General features: G+C 41.4%; 1 protein-coding gene across 9 annotated transcripts in view; it reads right to left on the bottom strand.

Moving 5' to 3' along the window:
• Positions 1–14,488, bottom strand: part of PLCB4 (phospholipase C beta 4) — a 452,949-nt gene that overhangs the window by 20,118 nt on the left and 418,343 nt on the right. For all 9 annotated transcript variants that reach the window (XM_043883530.1, XM_043883532.1, XM_043883529.1 and 6 more), the window contains 2 exons: positions 2,845–2,960; positions 1,509–1,584 (listed from right to left, as the gene is read on the bottom strand). In XM_043883530.1, coding sequence (XP_043739465.1) covers positions 1,509–1,584; positions 2,845–2,960 — 192 coding nt within the window. The remainder of the gene's footprint in view (positions 1–1,508; positions 1,585–2,844; positions 2,961–14,488) is intronic.

Here is a 14,488-nt window from a genome sequence, read left to right as displayed (position 1 = left end):
GGTCCTTGGGCTCCTTTACCAATTCGATGAGAATTCTCTTCATCACCTCATGCTTTTCCACCTTCACTTCCACAAGGTCACAGTTCTGAAAAGAGAGCTGTATGTTCTCTTATTCCTGGGTCAAGACTTATTGTGTCATCTTAGCAAACGCTGGGGTAGACAGTCTTCCCCTGCAGAGAGTATCTGTGCTTGTCGCACTGTGCGTTTACGGCTCATCAAGCGCTAGAGTCTATTTCTCCAGCTCCTTGAGTCTGGCTGACCTGTGGCTTGCTTTAGCCTGTAAGACTGTAGCAAATGTGATGCAAACAGAAGCTGTGAAAGTGCTTATCCCTTCTCTATTCTTGGAACTCTGAGAAGTCTGTGCTAGCCTGCTGGAGAGTGAGAGGTCATAGAGTTAAAAACCACCAGCAGCCAGCTTCCTACCAGAGACCTCAGAGAGGCCATCAGTCCCAGCCGACTGCTGACACCCAAGTCCAGCCGGAATCAGTAGAGCTGTCCAGTGGTGTATAGTCTGAATTCTAACCCACTGAACTGTCAGTTAATACACGGTAGTTGTCTTAAGCCACTAAATTCTGGCATGGTGTTTCATTTAGCAAAAGCAACTTGATATAGTAACCGAGGTTTCTATTTTCATATTTACATAAAGCGTTTAAAAATCATGGAGTGTTGCATAGTCATTAATTCTCAAACATTCTAGTTAAGAGGAGGAAAAAAGAGAGCAGGGAACAGCTCTCAAAAATATACAGCTTTAGACTCTTTACACCTCTTTAGACTGCATGGCAGAATAGACAAATACACAGAACCACGGAGAACTTCAGTTTGGACCGCCTGCCTGGCCCGGGTGTGGGGCAGCATCACTCGCTGGATGATGGAGCTTCATGGAGACGTAGGAGACTGGCTGGTCTGACCGAAAGCTATAGTTGGAAACTTCGTCTTTAACAGTTCTTTTTCTTCTATAACTTTTATCATAAGAATTGTTTATGTTCTTGACTGCAACATGGTGCTCGATTCTTCAAGGTGTCTGTAATCACACTTAATGTCCCCTAAACTCCTATTTTCTTGTGTTTTGTGGGGGGAATATGAGTAATTAGTCTCATCTCCTAGAATCTTAGCTCTGGAATTTTCCCCATTCCAAACTTCCTCAGCAAAGTTAGAATGGAAAATTAAACTACTGACTATAAAATAAATATTGAAATAAGAGTTATTGAACCCTCTGGATGGGTGGTTTTCTGTCATATGTTCAATGCCACATCTGTAGGGAAGTAATTCTATATTCTACACAATATTTCCTTTTAATCCATGTATTGTTTTCCTGATGCCTCTTAGGCAGACAACATAGACACTGTGAGTATATGTCTACAGTGAAGGAAAGGTGTTCCATGAAATGCCTCTTCTCTAACCCAGTGGGCCCAGACCAGTCCCAGGCTACTGTTATTTCTGATTAAAACTGGGTGCAGCTTCAAAAAAAAATTACCAAGTTGTTGCTGTAAAAATAGGCATTTTCTTACCTTAGATTTGTGATCTGATGTCAGCGTCTGAATTTTAATTTCTGTTTCTTTCTTCATTTCAAGACAATTGCTTCCCCTGAAAATGGAAAACCGCAAATGCATGCCAAGCATGAGATATCTTCCCGTTCCCAGAGGCCTTTGCTCCAAAGCCTTCCAGTGAAGACAATTAGTTCATCACACCTGGGATGCCATGGCTCACTGGGCAACCTCGGTTCTTCTAGTAATAGATTCACACCTTACAAAACATCTGTATCGTGATTACTCAATTCAACCACTACACAAAGAGCCATTTCAGACCTCACAATTATTTCATTGTAAAGGATTTGTTGTCAGTTTCCATTTTGGTTCCTGCTGTTCTTCAAGCTATTTTTCATTTATTCAATAATGTACTATTTAGGAAGAGAACTGAAAAACAGGACCTCAGCCTTGAAGTGAATTTTCAATTCTTCTACTTTGGTTGTAAAGCCAGATTTTTGTCTTTGACACATGCCAGCAAGGGAGAAAAATAGCATTTCTTGGCGCTACGGGGTAATTTTTGCTTCTTACTCTATTGTGAGTAGGAAATATATACCAGGCAATTGCCCAGCAGGCATTACTGGTTATTTCAGTGATTATTTTTTCCTTTTGGAATATCCATATCATTGCTGAAACCAGAACGGGCCCTGAGCGTCTGTCTTCAGCATGTATGCTCTGATTTATTATAGCCTAAGTCAGAATGCTTCATCGTATTATTAATGAAGAGTGCCTCTGAGAGACACATTTTAAACATCCACCTGATCACTTCACGGCTGGCACTGTGTGTGTTTTCCCTGCTCTGTTATTCAGTTAGCTTGCAACATCACAGAGACATCTCCCTAGCTGAATTCTAGATAAACTCTTTCAAAGTAAATGCAATGACAGGTTTTATTCAACAGTTTCAGCTGTTGGAATAAGCAAAAAATTCCTGAAACATTAAACATCAAAACTGGAATTTTTCCCCCTTGAGTACATCAACCTTATTATTTATTACCTGGTGGTGCAAAATGATTTCTGGAGTTTTCCCAACTTTGTCTTTCCTTCTCTCCCCATTCACCTTAAAGGTACTTGCATGGAAAACTCATGAAAGACACAGTTATTATTTCCATAACCAACATCTGTAGAACTTGAACAAAGCTCCTCTTTTCACTTCAGTCACTCCCTTTAGCTTAGTAGATCTCTTATTTCCTGAAATCATTTTTAATGATGAAAACACAGCTAAGACTAAGTTCCTCCTTGGCCTAAACAGGCAGCTAAACTGTGGGAAGAGACAGAACATGAAAAGGCAGAAATCCTGCAGAAGGAAGCCAGCAGCGCTTACCCTCTCTTCTTCATCGCCTTCTCCAGGACTTTCTCATGCGTCAGCTTCTCCTTGTCGTACTGGGCCACAATCTTGTCAACTTGCGTGCAATGCAGTTTCTGCATGGTACTGTGTTCCTGCAAAGAATTTGTGGTTGCGAGTTAGACTTGCAGCAAGGCTGGCAAACTCCAGCCCACACTGGGCTGGCATAACTTTCACCAGTGCCTGTGGAGTCTCGGCTTGCAAATCAAGAAGTAACTGAGTCTGGGAGCCACAAAGACTTCCAATCTCCCACCCAACCCAAGAGTTTCTTGTATCCCCGTAAGGCCTCGCCAACAAGGGGTTCTCCAGCCTCAGTCCGATGAACATGCCTCCCTCCAAAGGCATCCCTGCCCGCTGCCGGATAGCACCAATCACCCCAAAGTTCTTTCCTCTGCACAGATGGCTCTGTAGAACTCCACCCATCCATCTTCTTTTCTTTTTCTTTTTTGTAGGCACCATGTGGGATCTTAGTGCCCTGACGCGGAATGGAAGCCACGCGTCGCTGCACTGAAAGCAAACAGTCTGGACCTCTGCACCACCAGGGAAGTCCCTCACCGTCCACCTTTGCTCTGCTGTCTGAGTCATCTGACTGGTTCACGGCCCCTTCCTCAGCCTAGTGCCCAGAATGCAAACTCGGCCACCACATTTCTTCTCTTCCACATGCTGAATATAACTACTCATCGCGTCGCATGGCTTCTACACACCAGGGACATTTTAGAAGTTCGTGAACACCGTCATTACACAATGAGAACTACCATTGTGGTTTCACTGTCAGCTCATTTTGGATCCCTAACAATTAATATTTTTGCCAGCTTCCTTGTCAAGATGCACTCACAAGGAAGACAGAATGTTCAGGAGCCTTGGTCTTCAGCTTTACAGATATTTAAAATATTTCTCCATCTGCTTCCTCTAATCACTGAAATGGGCTGAAAGACTTTGAAAATAAGTATTTCTCTATGAACATTACTTTTTCCTGATAATTTGGCCATATCCAGGGACTTAATGAAATCAGATTCTTTAGCTGCTCAGCCCCTAAACACAGAGGAAAATATTACTATCAGTAATATTCACTCCAAGATGATGCTTAATGTAATATCCCAGTATTACTCTTGAGAAACTTAGAGAAATGAGATGATATTAAAGTCTGGAATGGGTAGACCATATTTAGCTTATACAGCCACCGTCATGGCCATGTTTGCTTTTGCTTACTTTTTAAAGTGTGTCCAAAGAAGACATACAAATGGCTAACAAACACGTGAAAAGATGCTCAACATCACTCATTATTAGAGAAATTCAAATCAAAGCCACAATGAGGTACCATCTCACGCTGGTCAGAATGGCCGCCATCTAAGTCTACAAACGATAAATGCTGGAGAGGGTGTGGAGAAAAGGGAACCCTCTTACACTGCTGGTGGGAATGCAAACTAGTACAGCCGCTATGGAGAACAGTGTGGAGATTTCTTAAAAAACTGGAAATAGAACTGCCATATGGCCCAGCAATCCCACTGCTGGGCATTCACACTGAGGAAATCAGATCTGAAAGAGACACATGTACCCCAATGTTCATCACAGCACTATTTACAATAGCTAGGACATGGAAGCAATCTAGATGCCCATCAGCAGGCGAATGCATAAGGAAGTTGTGGTACAGATACACCATGGGACATTACTCAGCTATAAAAAAGAACACATTTGAGTCAGTCCTAATGAGGTGGATGAAGCCATTATACAGAGTGAAGTCAGAAAGAGAAACACCAATGCAGTATACTAACGCATATATATGAAATTTAGAAAGGTGGTAGTGATGATCCTATATGCAAGACAGCAAAAGAGGCACAGATGTAAAGGACAGACTTTTGGACTTTGTGGGAGAAGGTGAGGGTGGGATTTGAGAAACAGCACTGAAACATGTATATTATCATACGTAAAACAGATGACCAGTGCAAGTTCAATTCATGAAGCAGGGCACTCAAAGCTGGTGCTCTGAGACAACCCAGAGGGATGGGGTGGGGAGGGGGCGGTTAGGATGGGGACACATGTGCACTTGTGGCTAATTCATGTTGATGCATGGCAAAAACCACCACAACATTGTAAAGTAATTAGCCTCCAATTAAAATAAATAAACTAGTTAAAAAAATTAGGTGTGCAACAAAAGTTAGTGACTTAATTTTTAAAAATTGATTCTCTTTCTAAGAAAATCACCTTGAACCTAATTCATGAATATCTTTAAAGATTTCATAAAATATAAATGGGGAAGGGATTTTGAACCTTACCAAGATTTCCTTAATTTCCCAGTGTTGCTAGTGAGTTAACACAGGAGTTGATCTACAGTTCACATGTACATCAATTCTTCAGAAAGGCATTGGCGCAGCCAGTCCTAACCTTCCTGCCAGGTTGATAAATGCCTTTGGGAGACGGTGTAGAGGAAGGTGGTGATGGGTTCTTGGAATAGGCTCTAGAAACAGGGACAATGGGGTGGCCCTAGATGATGTTACTTTGCTCTGGATTTGGGGTCAGAGAATTACATGTAACAATGTCTTGCTTAATTTGTGGTTGGAAGAGCTGATAAATCTAGTCCTAGTACCAATCTAGTCCTAGTACTGGGCTGGCCAAAAAGTTCATCTGGGTTCTTTGGCCAACCCAATATATGCTCTTGAGTGTTATAAACACATTTCAGTCAGGTCTTCTGCATTGGATTAAGGATGTGAACAGTCTCAGGTCTTGGGACAAGCCACTTAATCTCAGTCTGTCCATCTTTATAATTGGGATAGTGATACCTACTTTAGTGGGTTGTTAGGATTAAGAGTAAATACAATATAAATCATATTTCAAATGCTTATTAAGCCTTATTCAAAATATGTTGCTGTTCAGTTGCCAAGTTGTGTCTGATTTTTTGTGACCTCATGGACTGCAGCACACTAGGCCTTCCTGTCTGATTCAAAATATGGTGACATACAAATCTACTTATATTATTTGATCCTCATGAAAACATGCAGAGTGACCTGAGAGAACAGCCAATGAAATTAAATCAATAAACCTTTCCTTCAAGTTTAACACACTACCCCAAGAATAGATTGACATGTTGATGTATCCTTATTTAAGTGGATTTAGCTACTTCTGCACTGTTATGGGGGGAAAACACTAAAAAATACTAGCCTTCCTTAAAAGATTTAATAAACATCATGCCTGTCTGCACATGTATTAATTTTCCTGGACAACTAAATAATGGGCTCTGTAAGTCTAGGGGCTTCCTAGGTGGCTCAGTGGGTAAAGAATCTGCCGGCAATGCAAGAGATGCAGGCAGACACAAGTTTGATCCCTGGGTTGGGAAGATCCCCTGGAGGAGGGAAGGCAACCCACTCCTATATTCTTGCTTGGAAAATCCCATGGACAGAGGAGGCTGGCGAGCTACAGTTCATGGGATCACAAAGACTTGGACATGAATGAAGTGACTGAGCACACATGCATGTAAGTCTAGAATAAAACATCCTAGAGGTGCTACCAGACATGGAACAAACTGGTTCCAAATTGGGAAAGGAGGACATCAAGGCTGTATATTATCACCCTTCTTATTTAGCTTATATGCAGAGTACATCATGAGAAACACCGGGCTGGATGAAGCACAAGCTGGAATCAAGATTGCTGGGAGAAATATCAATAATCTCAGATATGCAGATTATACCATCCTTATGGCAGAATGTGAAGAGGAACTAAAAAGCCTCTTGATGAAAGTGAAAGAGGAGAGTGAAAAAGCTGGCTGAAAGCTCAACATTCAGAAAACTAACATCATGGCATCTGGCCCCATAACTTCACGGCAAATAAATGGAAAAACAATAGAAAAAGTGACAGATTTTACTTTCTTGGGCTACAAAATCACTGCAGATGGTGACTGCAGCCATGAAAGTAAAAGACGCTTGCTCCTTGGAAGAAAAGCTATGACCAACCTAGACAGCCTATTAAAAAGCAGAGACATTACTTTGCCAACAAAGGTCTGTCTAGTCAAGGCTGTGGTTTTTCCAGTGGTCAGGTATGGATATGAGAGTTGGACTATAAAGAAAGCTGAGCGCCAAAGAATTGATGCTTTTGAACTGTGGTGTTGGAGAAGACTCTTGAGAGTCCCTTGGACTGCAAGGAGATCCAACCAGTCCATTCTAAAGGAGATCAGTCCTGGGTGTTCATTGGAAGGACTGATGCTGAAGCTGAAACTCCAATACTTTGGCCACCTGATGTGAAGAACTGACTCATTGGAAAAGACCCTGATGCTGAGGAAGATTGAAGGCAGGAGAAGGGGATGACAGAGGATGAGATGGCTGGATGGCATCACTGACTCGATGGACCTGAGTTTGAGTAGGCTCCAGGAGTTGGTGACGGACAGGGAGGCCTGGCGTGCTGCAGTTCACAGGGTTGCAAAGAGTCGGACACGACTGAGCAACTGAACTGAGAAGTGCTACGTTCCTGTGTCTCTTACAAATATCACTGAAAGGAGGGAGGAAAAGATTGCTTCTTTATATATTCTAGTGTAGTACAAGAAAAAAAAGAGGCTCTGAGGGTTGGAAATAAGCTGGCACAGACCACTGCTTAAGGAAGCAGTGTGGTGAGCCCTAATTCCCCCATTAGATACAGGAATGCGGGTGTGTGCACACAGAGGCATTCATGATGGAGTCACGTATATAAGACATACTCTACAAGTCTCCTTTTCTTGCCAGCACAGAGCCCAATGCTGGGTACAAAGTAGATACAATAAATATTTGCTGCATGAATAAAAAAAATTAATGGCATGGGAGAGCAGCAAGAGGACTCGGATTCCAGTCCCAACTCAGTCCATAATTACCCCAGAGGCCTTGGGCAACATATATAAATCTTTCCAGGTCTCAATTTCTTTATTAGAAAACTGAACAAGATCTGTTTGCCCAATGTAATTCAGGGTTATGAGCTGCAAGTTACCTAATGTATATAGAAATAATTTTAAAAATTATAAGCATATTGAATTAAAATGATTACAATGACTACACATGACAAAAAACTGGCCTTGAAAAGTTATCTCTCTGTGCTCAAAACTATCCCTGTGTAGTAGCCAGGAAAGATTGAAGTTTTGGGATAATCTGGTTCCCAGACATCACTTCTTTCACAAAGGAACAAGGTCTTAATTACTGATCACCAAAGGATGGGGGGCAAGCCTCAGCTTCCTGTTGTACAAAATAGAGGAGCCAGGAAATTATCTCTAGGCTTATTTAGCTAAAAACAACAAACAACAGTAACGATAAACACCACCTATCATTGATTTTATGTTTTTGGTGTTTAACTGAGTTATGAGACCCTATGGAAGAGAGTTTTTCATTCATTCAGGTCAAGAGTACCAAAATTAAAATACACTGACTTAAAAGTACTCAGCCATTAAAAAGAATTCATTTGAATCAGTTCTAATGAGATGGATGAAACTGGAGCCCATTATACAGACTGAAGTAAGCCAGAAAGATAAAGACCAATACAGTATACTAACGCATATATAGGGAATTTAGAAAGATGGTAACGATAACCCTATACGCAAAACAGAAAAAGAGACACAAATGTACAGAACAGACTTTTGGACTCTGTGGGAGAAGGCGAGGGTGGGATGTTTCAAGAGAACAACATCGAAACATGTATGTTATCTAGGGTGTAACAGATCACCAGCCCAGTTTGGATGCATGAGACAAGTGCTCGGGGCTGGTGCAATGGGAAGACCCAGAGGAATCGGGTGGAGAGGGAGGTGGAAGGGGGGATCGGGATGGGGAATACATGTAAATCCATGGCTGATTCATGTCAATGTATGACAAAACCCACTACAATATTGTAAAGTAATTAGCCTCCAACTAATAAAAATAAATGAAAAATTAAAAAAAAAAGTCAGTCTTAATCAGGACATTTTGGGGAAATAAATGTGCAGCTTTTTAGTAGAATTTGTATATGTTTCTATCAAAGTTAAGAGTAGTTTCAGCTTCTCTTTTTTAAAAGTTAATTTACTTATTTTAATTGGAGGCTAATTACTATACAATATTGTGGTGGTTTTTGCCATGCTTCGACATGAATCAGCCACGGTGCACATGTGTCCCCTTCCTGAATCCCCCTCCCACCTCCCTCCCCATCTCATCCCTCTGGGTTTTCCCAGTGCACTGGCTTTGAGTGCATTGATTTACCAATGCAGGCACTGGTGATCTATTTCACATATGGTAATGTACATGTTTCAATGTTATTCTCTCACATCATCCCACCCTCTCCCTCTCCCACAGAGCCCAAAAGTTTGTTCTTTATATCTGTGTCTCTTTTGCTGTCTTGCATATAGAGTCATCATTACTGTCTTCCTAAATTCCATATATATATAAATGCATTAATATACTGTATTAGGTGCTTCTCTTTCTGGCTTACTTCACTCTGTATAATAGGCTCCAGTTTCATCCACGTCATTATAACTGACTCAAATGCATTCTTTTTTTTATAGCCGAGTAATATTCCACTGTGTATATGTACCACAACTTCCTTGTCCATTCATTGGCCGATGGACATGTAGGTTAAATTCAGCTTCTTTTGTGAAAAACGTCTGCTGCAATTCATTCTTTTGCCTGCTGTGACTCTAGGCTTAAATTCTCACCCCACAAGTGATGCTGAGGCATCTGAGTAAACAGTGCTTGCTCCGCACACACCTCTGAGATGACCAGCAGGCTGTCTCTGCGGGTGGTTGCTGTGTTTCTGCTCATTTCTACTACATGACAGAGCTGTAGGTCTGTTACTGACTTCTTATCATGAATTACCTTTGATGAGTTTAACAGCAGCCTTGGTGTGTTATCAGAAAAACTGCTTGCCTAACAGACTATATTTTCCATTAGCAGCTTTACTGAAATGTCAAATTTTAGTTGGTTTCTCAGGCATTTTATTTGACTCATTTAGTGGTGATATTGCAAACTGGTGGTCCAGGAGATGCATCCCATTTTTTTTCAGCCTACATGGTATTTCAGAAAAAGTCTGTCTTAGTGTCAATATTTAAAGAAGAGGAGGTTCACATATGACCTGATTCTACGATTCTCCTTTAGAGAATGAAGGTGGCTTACAGACTCTCAAGACACCAGAGGTGGGAACTGAGTCTGACTTGCCCTCTGGACAGGAATGAGGGCTCCCTGTTTTCCACTCAGGACCGACTTCCTTCATTTACTTCTTTTACTTCCATTGATTTGGAATTCCTCTTCCAATGTATTATTGGGAATATTTATTTAACTTTGGGTTTAAATGTTTTGCTCTCAGGCTGGACCACATCTGACAATTGAAAATCATCCCTGTATCTTAGCAAAAGCAACTCTAGCTCTGGGCCCAGATGAGCCCTGGGTTTGTTTGGGATCACGGCTCCTTCGTTCTGCTCTTTCTGTGTCTCATCTAATGGACACTTGAAAAACCATTTCCTTAGTTTCCATTTCAAAGTGAAGAGGTTGTTACAGAAAGTGAGAGACAAGTAGCATTTCACTGCCAACTGCAATGAGAGGGTCAAAAACATCTGACCATCGCCATTTCCTCCAAACTAGGCATGCTAGCATCTCCACTATATTCAGGGCTAGGATGGCCATTACTGCTGCCTTCTCATCCCATGATTCCAACAGCAGATATCATCTCTCTCTTTTTTTTTAAATTGGAGTAGAGTTGCTTTACAATGTTGTGTAGTTTCTGCTGTAGAGCAAAGTGACTCAGCTACACATTTACATACATCCCTTCACTTTTGGATTTCCTTCATTACAGAGCACTGAGCAGAGTGCCCTGAGCCATTCAGTAGGTCTCATTAGCTATCTACTTTATATTTAATATCAATAGTGTATCAAGAAGAACTAAAGAGCCTTTTTTTGGACTCCCAAATTACTGCAGATGGTGACAGTAGCCATGAATTAAAAGATGCTTGCTCCTTGGAAGAAAAGCTATGACCAACCTAGACAGCATATTAAAAAGCAGAGACATTACTTTGCCAACAAAGGTCTGTCTAGTCAAGGCTGTGGTTTTTCCAGTGGTCAGGTATGGATATGAGAGTTGGACTATAAAGAAAGCTGAGCGCCAAAGAATTGATGCTTTTGAACTGTGGGGCTGGAGAAGACTCTTGAGAGTCCCTTGGACTGCAAGGAGATTCAACCAGTCCATCCTAAAGGAGGTCAGTCCTGGGTGTTCATTGGAAGGACTGATGCTGAAGTTGAAACTCCAATACTTTGGCCACCTGATGTGAAGAACTGACTCATTGGAAAAGACCCTGATGCTGGGAAAGTTTGAAGGCAGGAGGAGAAGGGGAGGACGGAGGATGAGATGGTTGGATGGCATCACCGACTGGATGGACCTGAGTTTGAGTAAGCTCTGGGAGTTGGTGATTGACAGGGAAGCCTGGTGTGCTGCAGTCCATGGGGTCGCAGAGTCAGACACGACTGAGCGACTGAATTGATCAATAGTGTATAGATTGGGATTCACACTTATTTCTTTGGCTTTCTTTTAGAAATGGCAGATCCTCCTTGACACACCACTATTTCTTCTGCATCCTGCAGCTAACCTTCAAGTTTGGAAATAGGCTCTCTTATGGACTGTACATTGCTTAAATGACTTGGTTAAGGAACCACATTCTCTGCTTCCCTTTACGAGAAGAGAAAGGATTTCCTCAGGCTGATATGTAGAAGCTGAGCGCGCCCTGCAGTCACTGCACATGAACCAAGTGCTGCTCTCTGCTCCTGGCGGCATGTGCATGGTGGCCGGTGCTGGGCTTGGAAGGTGCAGCCCAGGCCACCCTCCCTCCTCATTAGGGCAGTTCATAAGCCACGCCTGTGCGGTGGCAAACTTTATTCCATCTTAGATGGTATCATAACTATTAGAAAGCATTATATAAACATTGTTTCATAGGAAGGCTGGGCGAGTTAATTCTCACTATTGCTTGACAACAGGGCAAAATCCATTTTTAAGGGAGGCCAGCTCTGTACCTTGCAGGCCATTAGTGGGATTTCCACTGAGGAACAGTAAAATGTGTTAAATAATACTCCTAAAGAAACAGTTTTCAAAATTTAGTGTGCATAGGAGAGGAGCTTCAGGCTTCCCAGGTGGCACTTGTGGTAAAGAACCTGCCTGCCAATGCAGGCACTGGAGACATAAGAAATGTGGGTTCGATCCCTGAGTTGAGAAGATCCCCTGGAGGAAGGCATGCAATCCACTCCAGTATTCTTGAAAGAGAATCCAAAGGACAGAGGAGCCTGGTGGACTATGAGTTGGACACAACTGAAGCGACGTAGCAGCAGTAGGAAAAGAGTTTATTAAAAATGTATTTCCTAGACTTCCCCATGGAGATGATCACAAAGTCTCTAGGGGGAACAAGAATATGCATTTTTTTATGAAGCCTCCAGCTCTTGGTCCAAGGATCATTTGTGGAAAAAGTAGTCCAAAAGATGCCAAGATATTTGTGCCCTGGAGATTTATGATTGCTCTTAGAAAACTTTTACAAACAACAAGGTCTTACTGTATAATACAGGGAAGTATTCTCAGTGTCGTGTGACAAACCATAGCGGAAAAGAAAACATTTTTAAAAGAATACACACACACACACACCTATATCAAAATCACTTTGCTATACAGCAGTAATTAACATAGCATTGAAAATCAACTGTACTTCAACAAACAAACAAAAATCTTTCACTAGGACCATAAAGAAGATGTGTGGAAATAAAGACTAATGCTGGAAAATTCAGAGGTAACTCAATACAGTGACGCAGAGCTTGAGCTCTGGAGTCTGAGAATTTTGATCCAAATCCTGGCTCCGTCATCTAAAGGCTAGGTGATTTAGTGAGGCTGTGTTTCTTTTAAAGTAAATTATCTCATCTGGCAAATGGCTGGAGACTGTTGCAAAAAGGGTCACCATGTTCTCCTTCTCCACATCCAATCCCCTCTGCAATCTTTGTGGTTCCTCCTCCAAGTAGAGTCCTCATCGCTTGAACCTGGTCCAACCTCGTGACCCGCTGTAGCCACGAGAAGGAGGTAGAAGTGATGCTGTGCAGTTCTGAGCTGAGGCTGGGATCTTGGGATCCCTGCCATGTGGACAAGTCTGGACCACTGCTGAAGATGAGAGACCACAGAGGGCAGAGAGGAAAGGACTCAGCAGAGGTCTTGCTAAGTCATCCAGCTTCCCACATCTGCCACGTGACAGCAGACAGGAGTGAGCTTAGCCGAGACCAGAAGAACCCAGCCCAAACTGCTGACCCGCAAAATTATGAGCCAAATAAATGGTTGCTTTCAAATTCACTACATTTGGGGGTAGTTTGTTACCCAGCAAAAGCTAATTGATACAGGTAATACATTAATGTAATTAAAGTACTCTTTTATATAATTGCTATAAAATACCTAAGAAAAAATGCTTAAATAAACCTCAGTATATATTAGCTAGTTTTACCATTTGATACGTGCTGACAGAAAGAAAAATCAGAGTTAGGATCAAATGGCTATCAGGCACTAAGTGTGTCCTGTGGTAACAGATTCAACCCCATCCACCCACCTCCTTCATCAGTTTCTCCCTTTTCACTTTTAAGGACAAACGTGTTAGCTGAGTAGACCTCAGTATATATTAGGCAAGTAAATATTCCTATATAGCCTTAATCTTAAAAGTTGGCTCAGATGAGATAGTGGGAAGTATTAGGGAACTACTATAGACTCAAAAATTACAGAAAGTTTGTAGAGAGGAAGGTTTAATTATTTGAAAATAATTATTTGCAAAGGCTTTGGGAGAGTGAAAATAGATGAAAAGCACTTCAGTTACAACTAGCATAAACCAGTTGTCTTGCTGTTGGCAAGGAACTCGCTTCTCTGAATTTCATTTCATTCATGCTTGAAATGTGGATGGAATGATTTGGGTTTCAAGCACATTGTGAGGATTTAAGAATGTATATAAAATATATAGCAAAAAAGTGGCATTAAATAAACATCAGCCTTATTAGTAATAGTAGCTTTATACAAAAGATTATAGAATTCTGAGTTTGGTAATTACACTGGCAAAGCAGGCTGAATAGAAAAGAGGGTCCCCTGTGTATTTAATGTCAGAGAAGGAATTCATTCATAAGTTTATAATCATACATTTGTGACTTAAACTTCTGAAGTACATGTGGATATGGAAAACAAGTCATGAAATGCATTTGCCTGCTGAGAAATGCTTCCAAAAAGCATTCTGAAAAGCATTGGGCAAGCACTGTGCAATATGGCTCTATGATGTGACCTAAGGAATTTAGAAGGCTTCCTCCAAAAAAGGTACACTAAGGCTGTTATGAAAGTTCACACAGATTTAGATGGAAGGATTTACGGAGATTTAAAATCTCCTTTTAAGTTTTGGTTCTATTATAATGTGGGGCTCCAAGAAGCTCAAGGTTGTTTTGACAAATGAAGGAAACTTGGATTCTTTCAAATCTTGGATTTCTATTTCAAACCTTAAATGATGCTGTTAAAGTGCTGCACTCAATAGGCCAGCAAATTTGGAAAACTCAGCAGTGGCTACAGGACTGGAAAAGGTCAGTTTTCATTCAGATCCCAAAGAAAGACAATGCCAAAGAATGTTCAAACTACCACACAATTGTACTCATCTCACATGCTAGTAAAGTAA

Source organism: Cervus elaphus, chromosome 23, assembly GCF_910594005.1.
Source record: "Cervus elaphus chromosome 23, mCerEla1.1, whole genome shotgun sequence".
Taxonomy (NCBI): domain Eukaryota; kingdom Metazoa; phylum Chordata; class Mammalia; order Artiodactyla; family Cervidae; genus Cervus; species Cervus elaphus.
The sequence above is the reverse complement of the archived record's forward strand: the minus strand, read 5'-3'. Positions and strand labels throughout refer to the sequence as shown.